Raw genomic sequence first — 20056 nt, forward strand, 5'->3', positions numbered from 1 at the left:
TTTGGGGTACCATGAGCTATGGCCAAATCTGCTGTCACTTCTTTAGAATCCTGGGGAGGAGGAATGGAAGTTCTTACAGCATGTTATTTTATAAGGTGAGTTCTTCTCAATTTTGGAGACTCTGGGTCTCTGGTGCTACGTTGAGTTCTTGAGCTAGGACTGGGTGGCCTGAGAAGAGTCCGCCACTGCTCAGAGTTAGGGAATGTGGCGAGCTCTCCAGCTTCTGGGCAGCTTTTGGTCCAGGAGATCTTCCGAGGGATGTGCAGGAAAACCCCACCGGAAGTGCCTTATTGAGGAGGGGCTCTCCTCACGGCCCCAGTAGGTAACAAATAAAAATACAGGATGCTCAGTTAAATTTGAATTTCAGGTAAACAAATACTTTTTAAGTATGTTGGCCGGGAGCAATGGCTCACGCCTGTAATCCCAGCACTTGGGAGGCCAATGCAGGCAGATCACTTGAGGTCAGGGATTCAAGATCAGCCTGGCCAACATGGTAAAACCCCGTCTCTACCAAAAATACAAAAGGTAGCCAGTTGTGGTGGCGCACGCCTGTAGCCTCAGCTATTCGGAGGCTGAGGCACAAGAATCACTTGAACCCAGGAGGTAGAGGTTGCAGTGAGTCAAGATGGTGCCACTGAACTCTAGCCTGGGCAACAGAGTGAGCCTTTGTCTCAAAGAATAAATGTGTGTGTATACATATATATATATATATGCAACATCATTTAGGACTTACTTATATTAGAACATTATTTCTTGTTTATCTGACACTGAACTTCAGCAGGGTATCCTGTATTTTACCTGCAACCCCAGACCCGGGGTGCTCTGGGACTAGCCTGAGCAGCTATGGATGGCGACAGGTGTCTGAAAATTCACATCCCTAGGCCAGGCCCGAGGATCTGTCTGCGGCTGCCCAAACCTTTGCTAGGGGGCCCTGGGTGGCCTGAGAGCATCTGCAGATGCACAGGCCTGGCAGCAGCCGCACAGAGAATCATAGAAGGGCATCTCTGCATGAAGGAGCCTGGGTGCTGGGCTTCTGAGGAGGTGCCTCTTGGTGCTATGAGGATGGAACGACCTAGGAATAAGAGAGGCAAAATAAAATGCAGTTAAATGCCAGTCTGTCAGTGTGTTAATTTGCAGAAGCCTCCATAACAAAGTACCACGAATAGGTGCCTTAAACAACTGACATTTCTTTTCTCATAATTCTGGAGGCTGGAAGTCCAGTGTCAGGATGTCAGCAGGGTTCTTTTTTTCTGAAGCTTCTCTCCTTGGCTTGTAGATGGCTGCCTTCTTGCTACGTCCTTACCTGGTCGTCCCTCTGTGAGTGCTCCCTCTGTCACCCAGGCTGGAGTGCAGTGGTGTGATCTCTGTCACCCAGGCTGGAGTGCAGTGGTGTGATCTCTTGTTGCCCAGGCTGGAGTGCAGTGGTGTGATCTCGGCTCACTGCAACCTCTGCCTCCCAGGTTCAAGCAATTCTCCTGCCTCAGCCTCCAGAGTAGCTGGGACTACAGGCATACATGCCTGGCTAATTTTGTATTTTCATTACAGATGGGGTTTCACCATGTTGGCCGGGCTGGTCTCCAATTCCGGACCTCAAGTGATCCACCAGCCTCAGCCTCCCAAAGTGCTGGATTACAGGTGTGGGCCCCTGTGCCTGGCCCTAATCCCCTCTTCTTATAAGGACAGCAGTAGTATTGGATTAGGGAACACCCTTATGACCTCATTTTAACTTAATTATCTCTTTAAAGGCCCTATCTCAAAATATAGTCCCATTCTGAGGCTTTAGGGGTTACTATTTCAATGTATGAATTGGGGAAGGAGGTGCACAGTTCAGTCCATTACAGCCAGAGAAAAGTTCAGGAAACGTGTGGAGTGGTTTGTGCAGGGGAATAGCGCCCTGGGGACCTGGTTCGTACCCACAGAGGCCACAGAGGCCGGGCTTGAATGGCAGTGGAAGGTGAGTCTGGATTTAATTGGATCAGCCGATACTCTGGGAGCATGGGGTCATTGGAGGCTTGTGAGAAGCTGCAAGACCGTTTTCAACCCGACTCCTACCTTCCTGAGAGGATGGCACAAGATCATTTCCCATCACTTCTCAGGTTTGAGAAAGAAAAAGAAAACTTTTAATCTGAGGAATGTGAGCACCTTTAAAAGATCAGGCTCAGAGAAACATTTAAAATGTGACAGAAGTTGCCTCTCACTCCCCCTTGAGCTAAATAATTTCCTCTTGTAGCCACTTGCTATGTGGGCTCTAGACTCACTGATGCCAAGTAGCCATAAAATGCCCTACACTGGCACCCTCCCTCAAATGCTATAGCTCAGCAACGTAGAGCCAATCAGCATCCAGTGTTATCCCCGTCCTCCAGTGAGGAGTCCTGGCAGACAAGCTTGTATCAGCCCACTCCTCGTTCCTTTTGCCTTTAAAAACCTACTTGTGAGGCTAGATGCGGTGGCTCACACTGTAATCCCAGCACTTTGGGAGGCTGAGGCGGGTGGATCACGAGGTTAGGAGATCGAGACCATCCTGCCTAACACGGTGAAACCCCATCTCTACTAAAAATACAAAAAATTAGCCGGGCATGGTGGCGCCTGTAGTCCCAGCTACCTGGGAGGCTGAGGCAGGAGAATGGTGTGAACCCGGGAGGTGGAGCTTGCAGTTGAGCTGAGATGGTGCCACTGCACTCCAGCCTGGGCGACAGAGCGAGACTCCATCTCAAAAAAACAAAACAAAACAAAACCTACTTGTGGAAAAAAAACACTAAAATAAAGAAATAAAACTAAAAGAGAAAAACAAAGAAGAATGAAAAATAAGAAAAAGAAAAAACAAAAATAAAAAAATTAAAAAGATAAAAACCACCACCAAAAAATTTAGGCTGCACATGGATGCTCACCCCTGTAATCCCAGCGCTTTGGGAGGCCATGGCGGGCAGATCTCTTGAGGTCAGGAGTTCCAGACCAACCTGGTCAACATGGTGAAACTCCATCTCTACTAAAAATACAAAAATTAGCTGGGCGTGGTGGCGCGCGCCTGTAATCCCAGCTACTTGGGAGGCTGAGGCACGATAATCACTTGAACCGAACCCGGGAGATGGAGGTTGCAGTGAGCAGACATCGTGCTGCTGCACTCCAGCCAGGGCAACAGAGTGAGACTCTGTCTCAAAACAACAACAACAACAACATGAAAGCCTGCTTGTAACAAAGGCCTAATGGTGCACTCCCCAAGGCAGCCTGGAAGTGTGTCCCGGGCAGCTCTCCTCACTTCGGATCATGTAACCTCTTTACGGTCTATCTTATGCCTCGGCCCTTTCCTTTTAGTTCAACAGGTTCTGGTGATGTATGGGCCTTCCTCCTTTGCCCTCCCTCATGAAGGGCACAGTTGCAGGTGGTAAACTGGTGGCCGCATGCCAGTAGCTCTTCAGCAACAGCATGTCCCACCATTGGCACTGCAGTCACCTGACCCCTTTTGCTTCAGCATTGCCTGGTGTGCGGGCCATGGGGAGCTAGCATCTTTGCCTACTTTTCCTTTCACCATCTATGTAAGTAATAACCTGAGTTAGGGCTTGCTGTTTCTACCCTCTGAATCTGTCTGTAGGCCTGGCCTTGTGCCTTATACCACAGGAGGCTGGAAGCGTTGACAGCCTACATACAAGGAGGAAGCACCCAGTGCAGAAGAGAGAAGGAGCAAATAAAACATACAGCAATTCTTTTTTTCTTTTTTTTTTTAGGCAGAGTCTCGCTCTTGTTGCCCAGGCTGGAGTGCAACGGTGCGATCTCGGCTCACCGCAACCTCCACCTCCCAGGTTCAAGCGATTCTCCTGCTTCAGCCTCCCTAATTAGCTGGGATTACAGGCATGTGCCACCACGCCCGGCTAATTTTGTATTTTTAGTAGAGACAGGGTTTCTCCATGTTGGTCAGGCTGGTCTCGAACTCCTGACCTCAGGTGATCTGCCCTCCTCGGCTTCCCAAAATGCTGGGATTACAGGCATGAGCCACCGCGCCCAGCCCACATACAGCAATTTTTAAAGGGCAATCAATGGGGTGGGAGAAGGGCCAGCTCCTATGCAGTCACGCCAAGGTGAGGGGACAAGCGAAAGACAGTTCGGGTGTGCACAGAGGTGATGGAAACTGAACACACTCCTGCCCGGATGATTGTGTAGACCAGAATATGCCACCCCAAAATATGCCTCTTTGGCATGGTGACCTGAAAGGAAGAGGCTGAGGCAAAATTAATATAAGTAGAGAGATTGTCTGGGCCAAGCTTGGGGGTGGCAGCTGGGCAGCATAGATTCAAGTTGCCCTGAATATACAGTCTGATAAGCAGCAGTTACAAGTGGAGTTTTAAAGACAAAGAAGAGGCAGTTTCTGAGTTGTTTCTCAAGAATTTACATTAAAACAACATAAACTATTGATTGATTATACGTTGTTCTTTGTATCACAAATTCCAGGAACATGAAGATAAAGGGTAAAGCAGCTAGTTAGGAACAAAATGGCTTTAAACAACTACCCCTGGGCGTGGATGTGTGGGCAGCAGGACTGGTCCGTACTCACGTCTTTGTGGGCCTGCATACCTGACATAGCCCAGACTGCACCGAGCTACTTTTCTTTTCTCATTTCCCCACTGTTGATCAAAAATCTTCCCATGAAAGCAATGGTGACCGATCTCTGCTCAGGTGAGAGTGATAGACATCCTTCATAACTCGGCCCTGGGAAGGCTTATTCCGGAATAGTTCTCAGTGAAGCCTCTAATTTATACAACTGATGTTGCTTGTTGAATCATCTCTAGTCTTCAGAATTTCATGCTTTTGGTTTTCTCAGAAGAAGTAAAACAACGACAAATACATAGTAAAAAAACCTATTCAATTGGAGATTCAGTCCAAATTGTAGGAAAATAATAAAAACTCAAAACAATGGGCAGGGTTAGAATCGAGTAACAGGTGTACTATGGTTTTCTTCTGAAACATAACTTTTCCCTCCCTGCAGTCCCCATTTTTACCAAAATAAATCTTACTAGGACTAATTTACTTGCAAATAAGTTTTAGTATTATATTTGGGCTGATTATTTGCATAAAGTACAAGAATAGTGATCAGCCATATAGACTCCTTTAGGTCGGCTTTGCTGAACCTTTCATAAGGAATTTCAAACTAGACTCTTAAAAGCCTCAAGGCTAAGAAGCCAAGCCAAGGATTCACTGTTAGACTGTACCTGTAATACCTGTGCAAAATGGGTGAGCTCCTCTCTTCTCAAGGTCTCCAAAACATCTGGATGTTTTTGGGCCCATCAGAAAGTGACTTTTTTTTTTTTTTTTTTTTTTTTTGAGACAAGAGTCTCGGTCTGTTACCCAGGCTGGAGTGCAGTGGTGTAATCTTAGCTCACTGCAACCTCCACCTCCTAGGTTCAAGCAATTCTCGTACCTCAGCCTTCTGAGTAGCTGGGATTACAGGCCCGCGCTACCACGCCTGGCTAAGTTTTGTATTTTTAGTAGAGACAGGGTTTTGCCATGTTGGCCAGGCTGGTCTGGAACTCCTGACTTCAAGTGATCTGCCCGCCTCAGCCTCCCAAAGTGCTGGGATTACAGGCATGAGTCACTGCACCAGGCCAGAAAGCAACATTCTTTACTTACTGCAAGATCAGAAACCTTCAAATGGAACTGTGTACACAAGGTACCAGGCCAGTTTTTCGAAGGGGATTTTAATTGGCTTTGTAAAGTCAAAATCTCAGTTCCTCAAAGCAGTCTCATCATATCTGAAAATCTGCTATGAGAGTGAAGCCCTTGGTAAAATAGCTAGTGTCTCGACTGGGTCCTGTTACATAAAACAGATTCTTACTGAATTTCTACAAATAACTAGATTGCCATAAAATACAATACTCATAGTTTCCAAAGTTTAGAGAAATGAGGTAGAAAGACAATTGTTTCAATTTTGTTCCCAAAGTTATATTTTACCTAATTGCTATAAGTTCTAACTAGCTCAAAAGAAAAAAGTTTTATTGACTCTAGGAAACAAATATAAAAAGATTCAGCAATGTTTCTAACAAAAAGTCATAAAAATCATTCCAGTCCTCTATCATGTCAGTCCCATGCAATGAATTCTTGTTCTGCTTGATGTTGGGTTAGTAATCTTCATGAATGCATCAGTTTATCAGAGTTCTAAAAGTTTTTACTTAGTCCAATGATATGATCTCCAAAGTTATCAGAAACCCGTATCTGGCCGGGCGCAGTGGCTCACGCCTGTAATGCCAGCACTTTGGGAGGCCGAGACGGGCAGATCACAAGGTCAAGAGAGACCAAGACCATCCTAGCCAACATGGAGAAACCCTGTCTCCACTAAAAATACAAAAATTAGCCGGGCGTGGTAGTACGTGCCTGTAGTCCTAGCTACTCAGGAGGCTGAGGCAGGAGAATCGCTTGAACCCGGGAGGCGGAGGCTGCAGTGAGCCAAGATCGTGTCACTGCACTCCAGCCTGGTGACAGAGCGAGACTCCGTGTGAAAAAAAAAACAAAAACATATCCAAGAGTACTTGTCAGGGCCCTTTTAATGAATTTAAACTGTTGTTTTTTTTTTTTTTTTGCAATTTACTCGAAAGATGAACAAAAATCTTTTATTACCCACCCCACCTTTTGTTTTTGAGACAGAGTCTCACTCTGTCACCCAGGCTGGAGTTCAGTGGCATGATCTCGGCCCACTGCAACCTCCACCTCCCAGGTTCAAGAGATTCTCCTGCCTCAGCCTCCCGAGTAGCCGGTATTACAGGCACATGCCACCACTCCTGGCTACTTTTTATATTTTTAGTAGAGACGGGGTTTTGCCATGTTGGCCAGGCAGGTTTCGAACTCCTGACCTCAGGTGATCCACCTGCCTCGGCCTCCCAAAGTGCTGGGATTACAGGTGTGAGCCCCATGCCTGGCCTATTATCTCTCTCTCTCTCTTTTTTTTTTTCAAGATGGAGTCTCTCTCTGTCACCCACGCTGGAGTGCAGTGGCAGGATCTTGGCTCGCTCCAACCCCACCTCCCAAGTTCAAGTGATTCTCCTGCCTCAGCCTCCCAAGTAGCTGGAATTACAGGTGCCCACCACCATGCCTGGCTAATTTTTGTATTTTTAATAGAGACAGGGTCTCACCAAGTTGACCAGGCTGGTCTCGAACTCCTGACCTCAAGTGATCTGCATGCCTCAGCCTCCCAAAATGCTGGGATTACAGGCATGTGCAACCGCACCGGCCTGTCTCTTATTAATACGATATGAAAATCATTTTCAAAGAGAAAACCAAATTCTATCTTTGTGTCAGTATATTATTCATGCTAAAGCTAATTATTTTTTTGAGAAAGGGTCTCACTCTGTTGCCCAGGCTGGAGTGCAGTGGCGTGAATTTGGCTCACTGAAGCCATGACCTCCTAGGCTCAGGTGATCCTCCAATGTCATCAGCCTTTGGCACAGCTGGGACCATAGTTGTGTATCACCATGCTTGGCTAATTTTTTTTATTTTTTTATTTTTAGTAGAGACAAGGGCTCACTATGTTGCCCAGGCTGGTCTCGAACTCCTGGGCTCAAGGGAGCCTCCCATCTTGGCCTCTCAAAGTGCTGGAATTACAGGTGTGAGCTACTGAGTTCAGCCCTAAAGCTAATGTTAATAAAACCTAATAAACAAATTAATTAATCTAATCTCAGTCAGCATTGACCACACAGGACAAGATTTCCATAAACTTTTTTTTTTTTTTTTTTTTTTTAAGACAGAGTCTTGCTCTCTGTCACCCAGGCTGGAGTGCAATAGTGCGATCTTGGCTCACTGCAACTTCTGCCTCCCGGGTTCAAGCAATTCTCCTGCCTCAGCCTTCCAAGTAGCTGGGACTACAGGCGTGGGCCACCACACCCGGCTAATTTTTGTATTTTTAGTAGAGACTGGATTTCACCATGTTGGCCAGGCTGGTCTGGAACTCCTGACCTCAGGTGATCCACCTGCCTTGGCCTCCCAAAGTGCTGGGATTACAGGCCTGAGCCACTGCGCCCGGCCATACAAAATTCTTTTCATGAGATTAATCTTTCATAAACCTTCAACAACTTGGAAACCTTCAGCTTTGTCCTACACTTCCTTTCTTATATTGGCATTCTACCTTAAGATAAGAATTTACGACTGGGGACAGTGGCTCACTCCTGTAATCCCAACACTTTGGGATGCTGAGGCGGGTGGATCACCTGAGGCCAGGAGTTCGAGACCAGCCTGGCCAACATGGTGAAACCCCCATCTCTACTAAAAATACAAAAAAAAAAAAGAAAGAAAGAAAGAAAGAAAAACATTAGCCGGGTGTGGTGGTGGGCACCTGTAATCCCAGCTGCTCTACTCGGGAGGCTGAAGTAGGAGAACTGCTTGAACCCGGGAGGCGGAAGTTGCAGTGAGCCAGGATTGTGCCATTGCACTCCAGCCTGGGCAACAAGAGTGAAACTCCATCTCAATAATAATAATAATAATAATAATAATAAAGGGGAAAGGAAAGTACTTGTTGTTGTTGCTGTTGTTTTTTTGTTTTTGAGACAGTTTTGCTCTTGTTGCCCAGGCTGGAGTGCAATGGTGCGATCTCAGCTCATCGCAACCTCTGCCTCCCGGGTTCAAGCGATTCTCCTGCCTCATCCCCCGAGTAGCTGGGATTATAGGCGTGTACCACCACGCCCAGCTACTTTTGTATTTTTAGTAGAGACAGGGTTTCTCTATGTTGGTCAGGCTAGTCTTGAACTCCCGACCTCAAGTGATCCACCTGCCTTGGCCTCCCATAGTGCTGGGATTACAGGTGTGAGCCACGGCGCTCGGCCTGGAGTTTTATTATTACTCAAATCAGTCTCCCCAAGAATTTGGGGATCAGAGTTTTTAAGGATAATTTGGTGGGCGGGGGCGGGCAGTGAGTCGGGAGTGCTGCCTGGTTGGGCCGGAGATGAAATCATACGGAGTTGAATCTTGCACTGAGTCAGTTTCTGGTTGGGGGACACAAGCTCAGATGAGCCAGTTTATTAATCTGGATGGTACCAGGTGATTCATTAAATGCAGGGTCTGCAAAATACCTCCAGCACTGATCTTAGGTTTTATAACAGTGATGTTATCTCCAGGAACAATTTGGGGAGGTTCAAAATCTTGCGGCCTCTAGCTGCATGACTCCTAAACTATAATTTCTAATCTTTTGGCTAATTTGTTAATCCTACAAAGGCAGTCTAGTCCCTAGGCAAGAAAGGAGTTTGTTCTGGGAAAGGGTTGTTATCATCTTTGTTTCAAAGTTAAAATACAAACTAAGTTCCTCCAAAGTTAGTTCTGTCTACACCCAGGAATGAACAAGGACAGTTTGGAGGTCAGAAGCGAGATGGAGTTGGCAAAGCTAGATTTCTTTCACTGTCTCAGTTATAATTTTGCAGTGCTGGTTTCAAGTGGAAGGAAATAGAAGAACAAGTGTTAAAAGAGGCAATTTGGGGAGATTCTAAGCTTTCTAAAAGGCCAACAAATTTTACACTTTTTCCAGCAAAAATTATGCCAACAAGGTAGGAAGCAAACAGAGGAATCAAACACATTTAAAAAGGAGTTTCAGTCAACTACGAAAATTCCCAGAAAGAAGATCCAAAAGAGGAAAAAAGCAGGAGGGACTTTTTGTCTTTGTCTAAAAAATGATAGCCCAAATGTCAGCTTTTAATTATGCTGAGTTCCGATCCTAAAGCTCTAAAAGCCATGTGTGGTGGCTCATGCCTACAATCCCAGGACTTTGGGAGGCTGAGGTGGGAGGATCATTTGAGGCCAGGAGTTCAAGACCAGCCTCGGCAACACAGTGAGACCCAGTCTCTACAAAAAATCAAAAAATTAGCTGAGTGTGGTGGTGCACACCTGTAGTCCCAGTTACTCAGGAGGCTCAGGTGGGAGGATTGCTTGAGCTCAAGAGTTCAGGCTGTAGTGAGCTGAGAATGGCCCACTGTATTCCAGCCTGGGCAACAGAGCAAGACCCTGTCTCAAAGAAAGAAAGAAAAATACCCAAAAAATGATATTTTCAAATCTCTTATTATCAGATTTCAGCAAGGACAAACATAAAGGACATCTCCTATTTGGTTGGTTTGGGTCTAAAACCAGTGTTTTTTTTTTTTTTTTTTTTTCCCAACTGTGTGTGCAGATGAATTATTTTAGACATTTCAGAGAATCTCTCTTTTGGCTACTGCTGCTGGTGGCTCTCCTGGGTTAGATGGTTTGACTTACCTAGATATTTACAAGAGAATTTCCATCAGTGCTATGCATAAATCCAGCCAGTGTCTCTAAGAAGAGCACTTAGATTTTGAAGCTTAATTTCCCATAATTGATGAACTATTCTTTTTTTTTTTTTTCCAAGACAGAGTCTTGCTCTGTTGCCTAGGCTGGAGCGCAGTTGTGCGATCTCAGCTCACTGCAAGCTCCATCTCCTGGGTTCACGCCATTCTCCTGCCTCAGCCTCCCCAGTAGCTGGGACTACCGGCTCCTGCCACCACGCCTGGCTAATTTTTTGTATTTTTAGTAGAGACGGGGTTTCACCGTGTTAGCCAGGATGGTCTCGATCTCCTGACCTTGTGATCCGCCTGCCTTCACCTCACAAAGTGCTGGGATTACAGGCATGAGCCACCGCACCCGGCCTAGAATTGGTTGTTGTTCTAAGCAATTAGGTTTTGAGGTGGTTTGTTATACTACAATAGACAACAGAAGTCATGAAACTTTTTCCACATTGCTAGAGTATTCTTTTTCTTTTTTGAGATGGTGTCTCGCTCTGTCGCCCAGGCTGGAGTGCAGCGGTGCGATCTTGGCTCACTGCAAGCTCCGCCTCCCAGGTTCACGCCATTCTCCTGCCTCAGCCTCCCGAGTAGCTGGGACTACAGGCGCCTGCCACCACGCCTGGCTAATTTTTTTGTTTTTTCAGTAGAAACGGGGTTTCACCGTGTTAGCCAGGATGGTCTCGATCTCCTGACCTCATGATCTGCCCACCTCGGCCTCCCAAAGTGCTGGGATTACAGATGTGAGCCACCATGCTTGCCAATGAACTTTTCAAAAGTGACCAAATTCAGGGATGTGGTTAGGGTCAAAATGTGACTACACCTGCCAGGTAGCAGCAGAATGCTTAAGTTATGGGGGATTGGATCCTCATACCTGTTTCGGAGAGTAAAAAGTAGGTATACTTTCAGTTAGGAATAACTGGTCAGAAATGAAAGGCTAAGTCAGAATTTTTTTTTTTTTTTTTGAGACGGAGTCTCGCTCTGTTGCCCAGGCTGGAGTGCAATGGCGCAATCTTGGCTCATTGTTGCAGGCTCTGCCTCCCGGTTCATGCCATTCTCCTGCTTCAGCCTCCCGAGTAGCTGGGACTACAGGCGCCTGCCACCACACCTGGCTAATTTTTTGTATTTTTAGTAGAGACGTGGTTTCACCATGTTAGCCAGGATGGTCTCGATCTCCTGACCTCGTGATCCACCCGCCTTGGCCTCCCGAAGTGCTGGGATTACAGGCGTGAGCCACCATGCCCAGCCCTAAATCAGAATTTTCAAGTGATAGAAAACAGCTGTAATCTTAAAATCATGCTATGTAGGCTGGACGTGGTGGCTCATGCCTGTAATCCCAGCACTTTGGGAGGCCAAGGCAGGCAGATCACTTGAGGTCAGGAGCTTAAGACCAGCCTAACCAACATGGCAAAACACTGTCTGTACTAAAAATACAAAAATTAGTTGGACATTGTAGTAGACACCTGTAATTCCACCTACTTGGGAGGCTGAGGCATGATAATCGCTTGAACCCAGGAGGTGGACGTTGCAGTGAGCCAAGATCGCACCACTGCACTCCAGCCTGGATGACAGAGTGAGACTCTGTCTCAAAAAGAAAGAAAGAAAGAAAGAAAAAAGCATATTGTGTAAAACAAAATCGCTGGTGCCTAACTGCCAATCCTTTGACTTGAACTCTGCTGTGAGGCAGAGGTAGAATAAAGACAGTTCTCTGCATAGTTCTTTACACAAGTTTCCGTGCAAAGACAGAGACTGAGGCCCTCACGCTCAAAGACAAGAAAGCATTTGCAAAACAGCTCAGATAGTCTAGACCTTCAACCAAAGAGTGAGAGGTTTGAATTTAGGAGAACTCACCAGAAACACCCAATAGTGAAACTGCCATTGCAAAATTGTAACTGAGATGGTGAAAGAGATCTTACCTAACCAACTCCAACTCCATCTTGCTTCTAACCTCCAAGCTGTCCTGTTCATTCCTGGGTGAAGGCTGAATTAACTTTGAGTGGAACTTTTTTTTTTTTTTTTTTGAGACACTGTGTCGCTTTTGTCACCCAGGCTGGAGTGCAATGGCACGATCTCAGCTCACTACAACGTCTGCCTCCTGGGTTCAAGCGATTCTTCTGCCTCAGCCTCCCAAGTAGCTGGGATTACAGGTGTCAGCCACGATGCCCGGCTAATTTTTGTATTTTTAGTAGAGACAGGGTTTCACCATGTTGGTCAGGCTGGTCTCAAACTCCCGACCTTAGGTAATCTGCCTGCCTTGGCCTCCCAAAGTGCTCAGATTACAGGTGTGAGCCACCGTGCCCGGCCGAGTGGAACTTATAGTTTATAGTTTGAACCAAAGATGATAGCCCTTTCTGGAAACAAACCCCCTTCTTCCCTGGGGACTAGAGGACCAACAAATTAATCAAAAGATTGGAAATATGGTCTAGGAGTCATGCAGCTGAAGGCTACAAGATTCTGACCCCCTCCAGATTGCTCCTGGAGGTAACATCACTGTTGTAAAATCTAAGAACGGTGCTTGAGAGATTTTGCAGACACCACCCAGCTGGCGCCACCCAGATCAATAAGCTGGCTCATCTGATCTTGTGGCCCCAGCCCCACCCAGGAACTGACTCGGCACAAGAGGACAGCTTCGACTCCTGACAGTTTCATCTCTGACCCAATCAGCACTCCTGACTCACTGGCTCCCCTCAACCCACCAAATTATCCTTAAAAACTCTGATCCCCAAACACTCAGGGAGACTGATTTGAGTGATAATAAAACTCCAGTCTCCGGCACAGCTGGCTTTGCTTGAATAACTCTTTCTCTATCGTAATTCCCCTGATTTGATAAATCGCTTCTGTCTAGGCAGCAGGCAAGGTGAACCCATTGGGCATTTACAATAGGACTCCTGAAGACAGAGAGTTCATGCTAGTATCAAGCGCCACTTTCAGAAACAGTGGTGGTGTTAGTCTCGCCAATGCACCACAATGTAGCAGTCTCTTGTTGTGAGGTATCACTTGGAGTTCTTTATCTCAGGACCAAGAAATTAAGGAGTGTACATACAAAGGAAAGGGTGAGGTTGGAGCAAATGTTTAATAAGTGGAAGAAGAAAGCTCTCCGCTGCAGAGATGGGAGCCAGAGGAGGGTTGCTGTTTTTACAGTTGAATGCAAAGGCTTTTACAGGAAACCGATAAGGGCTGGGCGTCTCATTTGCATACGGTACCAATTTCTGGTAGCTTCGCCCCGTCCTCCTAATGTGAATGTGGGCCCTTAGCTTGAGTTCCTCCCTATTGCTTTGTTCCCCTTACTGCACATGTGTCAGGGGATGGAAATTTCCATTGCGGGCATGTCTGGGCAAGTCACCTGTGTAGCCTTTGGTATCTGTGCAGCTGTGGGCATGTCTTAGACAAGCCCCCCTGTGCGAGTTCCCTTATCCGTGCCTTCAGGCTGTTCTTTGAAAGGATTCAACTGAGGACCCACCCTAACTGCCTGCCTGACCGGATTTTTTCCTTTCTCCTTTCTCAGTGGGGATGAGGTGGGGGGACAGTCATTCTGAATCCTGCCAACTACACTGGACATGTCAACTTAAAAGGAAAAAGCAGAGGCAAAACTAATATAAGTAGAGAGTCGATTTGGGCCCAAGCTTGAGAACAGCAATCTGGGAGCATAGAATCAAGTTGCCCTGAAGATACACTCCAATTAGCAGCAGTTGCAAGTGGGTTTTTAAATGGAAGGAAGGCCAGATGCAGTGGCTCACACCTATAATCTTAACACTTTCGGAGGCCGAGGTGGGTGGATCATTTGAGGTCAGGAGTTTGAGACCAGTTTGGCCACCATGGTGAAAACCGCCTCTACTAAAAATACAAAAATTAGCCAAGTGTGGTGGCAGGTGCCTGTATTCCCACCTACTTGGGAGGCTGAGGCAGGAGAATGGCTTGAGCCCAGGAGGCAGAGGTTGCAGTGAGCCAAGGTCGCGCCACTGCACTCCAGCCTGGGCGACAGAGCAAGACTGTCTCAACAGAAAGAATAAAAAATAAAGGGAAAGAAGAGGCAGTTCCTAAATTGTTACCAAGAATTTGCACTACAATTGGCTGGGTACAAATGGTGGCTCATGCCTGTAATCCTAGCACTTTGGGAGGCCAAGGCAGGCGGATCACCTGAGGTCGGGAGTTCAAGACCAGCCTTGCCAACATGGTGAAACCCTGTCTCTACTAAAAATACACACACACAAAAATTAGCCTGGCACAGTGGGGGGCGCCTTTGTCCCAGCTACTCAGGAGGCTGAGGCAGGAGAATTGCATGAACCCGGGAGGTGGAGATTGCAGTGAGCTGAGATCGCACCACTCCAGCCTGGGCAACAAGAACAAAACTCCTCCGTCTCAAGGAAAAAAAAATAAATAAATACAATAACATTAAGCTATTGGTTGGCCATACATTGTTCTTTGTATCACAAATTCCAAGAATATGAAGATAAAGGGTGAGGCTTGTCAGGAACAAAGTTAAATAATTGCCCCCAGGCATGTGTAGGAGCCTGGGATGCAAAGGGTCCACAACTGAAGTCCTGTAGCCTTGGGGATCTGGGCCTGCATACCTCACATAGCTCAGACATCTCTGAGCTATTTTTCTTTTCTTAGGTATAAGGATTATTTTGAGCTGGTTGTTTTGAGAAACAGCAGAGACAAGAGAAGCTGTGAAAACAAGAGTGGTTACCCTTTTGTAAGAGAAATTTACATTTGTAAAAAAAAATATACAGTTGGGCCTGGTGCCTCACGCCTGTCATCTCAGCACTTTGGGAGGCTGAGGCAGGTGGATCACCTGAGGTCAGGAGTTCCAGACCAGCCTAGCCAATACGGTGAAATCCCGTCTCTACTAAAAATACAAAAATTAGCTGGACGTGGTGGTGCGCGCCTGTAATTCCAGTTACTCGGGAGGCTGAGGCAGGAGAATGGCTTGCACCTAGGAGGCAGATGTTGCAGTGAGCTGAGATGGCGACCATGTCTCATAAATAAATAAATAAATAATCTCCATTTGTAAGAGTGTCTTCCTCCTGGTACTAGAAAGATGACTCCGCATCACTGGAGACTCTGATTATTGGAGAAGGCACTGATTTCATCTGCATAACAAATCTTACCCTCTTTTACCCTTGTTATCGCAGTCACTCTCTTCCCTGGCTTCAGCTCTACCCTTCTATCTTTGTTTCAGTTGAAGATGGTAAGGCTGGATGCGGTGGCTCACGCCTGTAATTGCAGCACTTTGGGAGGCCGAGGCGGGTGGATCACTAGAGATCAGGAGTTTGAGACCATCCTGGCCAACATGGTGAAATCCCATCTCTACTAAAAAAACAAAAATTAGCTGGGCGTGGTGGCGTGTGCCTGTAATCTCAGCTACTCAGGAGGCTGAGGCAGGAGAATCACCTGAACCCAGAGGTGGAGGTTGCAGTGAACTGAGATCAGTGCGCTCCAGCCTGGGTGATAGAGGGGGGGGGGGGGCGGGAAAAGTACTGGAGCAGGAACTAAAGGAAGTAAAGCACAGTTGAAGAGGGCCAAATGGGCGACTTGAGTGATCCAAATGCACTGTTCAGCCTTTGACTTGGGGTTTTATACGTTGGCATGCTTCTGGGGGGTTGTGTTCCTTCTCCCAGTTCCTCCCTTGGGGTGGGCTGTCTGCGCATGGGGTGGGCTGTCTGCGCATGGGGTGGGCTGTCTGCGCATGGGGTGGGCTGTCTGCGCATGGGGTGGGCTGTCTGCGCATGGGGTGGGCTGTCTGCGCATGGGGTGGGCTGTCTGCGCATGGGGTGGGCTGTCTGCGCATGGGGTGGGCTGTCTGCGCATGGGGTGGGCTGCATATCGCACTCGAGAGCAGGGGCCGCATGCGCAGTGTGTTTACTGAAGTTGTGCGCATACTCACTCGAGTCAGCTGAGCGTTCCTAGGTCATATACCAGCTAAACTCTGCCACTTTACCTCTTAGTGCACATACTTGAGCCTACTCGCCCAGCTCCTGAGAACTTACTGGTAGGCTGCTAATCACCAGCGTCAGGTGTTTCTACCTATTGGGAGACCGCCTTTTCCTGATGCCTGCTGTGACCAATTATTATTTTAGAAAGAAAGTATAACAACCACCTGCCCATCACCTGATGGCTGTCTGACATTCCTGGCAGGGGCGGTCTCCTGCCCTGCTCATGTCTGCCTAGCTTCCTATTCTAACAAGCAGAGGTTGATCCCTACTACTGAGAGTGGAGTCTGTCAGGAGAAAGACGGGAGACACATGACCGTGGAGGACCCAAGATTTCCAGAACCCATTTCAGGTCTTGGGCATCCTCAATAGAGTTCACTTGTGGGGAGTCCCAGAGCAGACCCCCTTGGAGCAAGGTGGAAGGGCCAGGCCCAGATGGTCTTGGGAGGGTACTGAGTACACAGGGAAGAGCTGATGAAAACAGGCACCTTTAAGGCCGGGTTAGGTCATCCAGACCCTCCCTCTGGGCCTCTGCCTCTCTATTTGCCCTCCTCAGGGGCCCTGCCTATCCGGAACAGGGCCAGCAGCAGAGCCCCTCAGCACCACTGCTCTGTGCATGAGTTGTTAAGGAGAAAATAAGACAGGTAGGGGCAAACTTAGGAGTGTGAAGTCATTTTCATTCTTGTGAAGAAGGAACCATGGGCACAGGCTTGTCCCCAAATCTTCTACCTTGCTCAGGGCACAGCGTGTTGGTCTGGACTAGATGATGTAGTCACTTAAGGACCATGAAAGGGAACACAGAAGGGACACAGCTGAGTAGATGTGTTCCTCCCAGGGCTGGCCCAGGGTCTGCTGCAGGGCCTCTCCCGAAGGACAGGGACAGGGCTCACAGTTGGGCCTCTCTGGTTGGCCTCATGAACAGTCCTGCATACGTCCTACAAGCTTGTCAGCATCTGGAGATACTCTGTCAGCTCTTCTTTTCCAGGCAATCCCCATTCTTGTAGGAAATGCTGGATTTCCTGGTCTTTGCAAGGAATGGCTCAATTTCATGCTTTTCTGCCAGAATACTGAGATGGACAAACTTGAAGTCCAGTTTCTTCATAAGTGTCTATCCAGTGACAAAATTAATTTCCCATTTGGTAGGAGGGCAACAATTTCATTTAAAAAATTTATTTGCATCAATATTTGCATTGTATTTTAGTGCACAGCATGAACCCTTCATCCCACTCACTCTCCATGGGGAGGGGGCCCCACGGAGTCAGCTGCCAGAACAGCTTTGGATACTGCCCTGCCCCTCCCTCCAGGGTTGTGCCCAGAGTAGCATTTTTTTTTTTTCTATGCCATGAAATTTTTTTGTATTTTTTGTAGAGACAGGGTTTCTCCATGTTGCCCAGGGTGGTCTCGAACTCCTGGCCTCAAGTGATCCGCCCACCTTGGCCTCCCAAATTTCGGAGATTACAGGCATGAGCCACCACGACCAGCCCCCATAGCAGCTAAACTTTGCTTTGAATTGGAGAAAATTAATAAGCACGAAAATATATATATAAAAGCAGAAAAAAAAGGAGTATTTCTTTTTTGTATTAGTTTTACAACATTTCTTCAAAAATTTTATGTTTGCAATCAGAAAAAAAAATTATTAAAAAAAACCAATCATAATCCTACAAGAAAGAGGCCTTTGAGTGAGGCGAGATGAAGAAAATTAGGTTTTGAGATCTCTCCTGAAACTCTGGTTCCCTGTTAACAGAAAAGTGCTGAGACCACCTGAAACTAGTTCACAAAATACAAATCTCCAGCGCAACACACGCCTGAGGCTGAAACCCACGCCTTGACCCAGGGAAGGCTGCGCAGCCCCTGCTCGTGGACGCTGTGTGTCTTCGTGAACCAGGAGTTGGGCCCCAGGAACTTCCAAGATTCCTTCTTGTCCAGGTGAGGCCATATGTGAAAATCAGTTCGCAGCGAAATTTGGCCGACTTACTTGAGGGATTCCTTGGGTCGCTGGATTCTGGTGACCCCGTCAGCGGCAGAGGGCGAGGGCTCTGCTGGGCATTGTGGGGTCACCGTTGGGGTTTCCTGGGCAACCCAAGCGCGTAGAGGGGGCCTGTGGGTACATTCCCGGGAGAGGACGCGAGGGGCCCTCTGGAGTCCTGGAGGCGGCAGCGTTGTTGTCCAGCCCGACGGTTCCCGAGATGTGGGCCCCGCGCTCCGAGAAGAGGCCTGCGCGGGCCATGGCAGCCCCCCGGTTTGGTGGCCCCCGGCGCGGCGGCGCGCAGCATGAGCTGCTGGAGACGGCGGCGCGCCTGAAGCGGGGCCCCCCTCCGCGCGGGGATCCGGAGGCGGTCGGGCGGCGCGCGGTGGCCGGCGACGGCGGCTCCTGCTCTGGCTGCTGGTGCTGGCGGCGGCTGTTCCGCGGCCCGCGCAGGCAGAAGCTCAGGCAAGCTCACGCGCGCGCAGGCAAGGAGGCCCCGGAGCGCGGCCCGTGGGGCCCCTCGAGCCTGCAGAGGCTGCTTCAGAGGCTGGCGACGTGGAGGCGGCGCTACCTGCGGCGCAAGGAGCGGCCGGACCGGCTGGAGGAGATCCCGCTGCTGGTGCTGGACCGCGCGCAGGGCGGCCACGAGGCCGCGGCCGGACCCCAGAGCAGCGTCCCCGGGCGGCCCGCGCAGGCCGCTCCCGCGCGCCAGCCCCGCCGCCGGTCGGCCACGAGGAGCCGGCCCCGCTTTGCGCCCCCTGTGCACGCTCAGGATTGTATTTTTTTTTTGGGTCAACAAAAGCAATAAATGAAAGTAAACCCAGCACCGTAGGAATGAAAGCACATGCAATGTTGGGGGGATGTGCATGGAAACCAAGAGTTATCTTGAGGTTCGCAGCGAGCTAAACGAGCCGCGTCCTCCTCGAAGCCTCTCTTTGGTCCGAGGGCCTCGGTGCAGTAACTAACGCCTGCGGGTGCCGCGGAGCCCTGGGTTCCCCCCGCTGCGCAATTGCTGCGGGCTGGGAAGAGCTGAATCGGGGGCGGATTGTCTCTTCCTAAACACTGCAGGGGAGAAGGTGAGAAACAGTTTTCAATCTCTGCAATGCCTTTAATTTTTTTTGAGACAGAAAGAAAAAAACCAAAAAAACTATGTTGCCCAGGCTGGACTCAAACTCCTGAGGTCAAGCGATCCTAAGCCTCCCAAGCGCTGGGATTGCAGGCATGAGCTACCACGCCCTGTCAAAAAAAAAAAAAAAATCGTTTAAAGCAGGATGCTGAGCTTCACATCCCACTTTGAAGTGAGCGAACTCTCCTTTTATGCTTTTGTTGACAGGCATTTAGAAACGGTGGCTTGGGGTGGAGGGGTGGGACAGGGGAGTTTGGAAACCAGTGCTAGACTTAAAAGAACAAAGGGAAAGGACTCCTGGAGGCTCCCAGATGGGTCTTGAACGTCTTCCTTTTCCTCATCAATAAAAACCTGCTAATGATACTCTGGCTCTACAGACTTGTGAGGATGAAAGTCAAATAGTAGAAGTGAAAGTGCTGTGGGGACTCTGAAAGCGCGGCACACCTTACAGGTAGTTACTAAACTGTGATAATGGTCTCTCCGCAGGCTGTTCCCAGACTAGCATCCACACCTCCCTGTCCCCTCACTGCCTCATGCGCCAAAGCTGGCAAGCTTTTCACTAGCTCACCCTTTTCTTCTTTTTCTTTCCTTTCCTTCTTTCTTGAGACAGAGTTTTGCTCTGTCGCCAAGGTTGGAGTGCAATGGCTCGATCTCGGCTCACCGCAACCTCCGCCTCCCGGGTTCAAGCGATTCTCCTGCCTCAGCCTCCCAAGTAGCTGGAATTACAGGCATGTGCCACCATGCCCAGCTAATTTTGTAGTTTTAGTAGAGACGGGGT

The 20056-nt window shown here is 48.3% G+C and overlaps 1 protein-coding gene across 1 annotated transcript; it reads left to right on the top strand.

Annotated features, from left to right (window-relative positions):
* The first annotated feature begins 17349 nt into the window (after positions 1-17349).
* C1H1orf202 (chromosome 1 C1orf202 homolog) lies at positions 17350-19641 on the top strand. Its single transcript, XM_054457924.1, has one exon. It carries the CDS (start codon positions 18373-18375, stop codon positions 18958-18960), a length of 588 nt encoding a protein of 195 aa, XP_054313899.1. The 5' UTR covers positions 17350-18372; the 3' UTR covers positions 18961-19641.
* The last annotated feature ends 415 nt before the right edge of the window (positions 19642-20056 follow it).

This window comes from Pongo pygmaeus, chromosome 1 (assembly GCF_028885625.2).
Source record: "Pongo pygmaeus isolate AG05252 chromosome 1, NHGRI_mPonPyg2-v2.0_pri, whole genome shotgun sequence".
In the NCBI taxonomy this organism is placed as follows: Eukaryota; Metazoa; Chordata; class Mammalia; order Primates; family Hominidae; genus Pongo; species Pongo pygmaeus.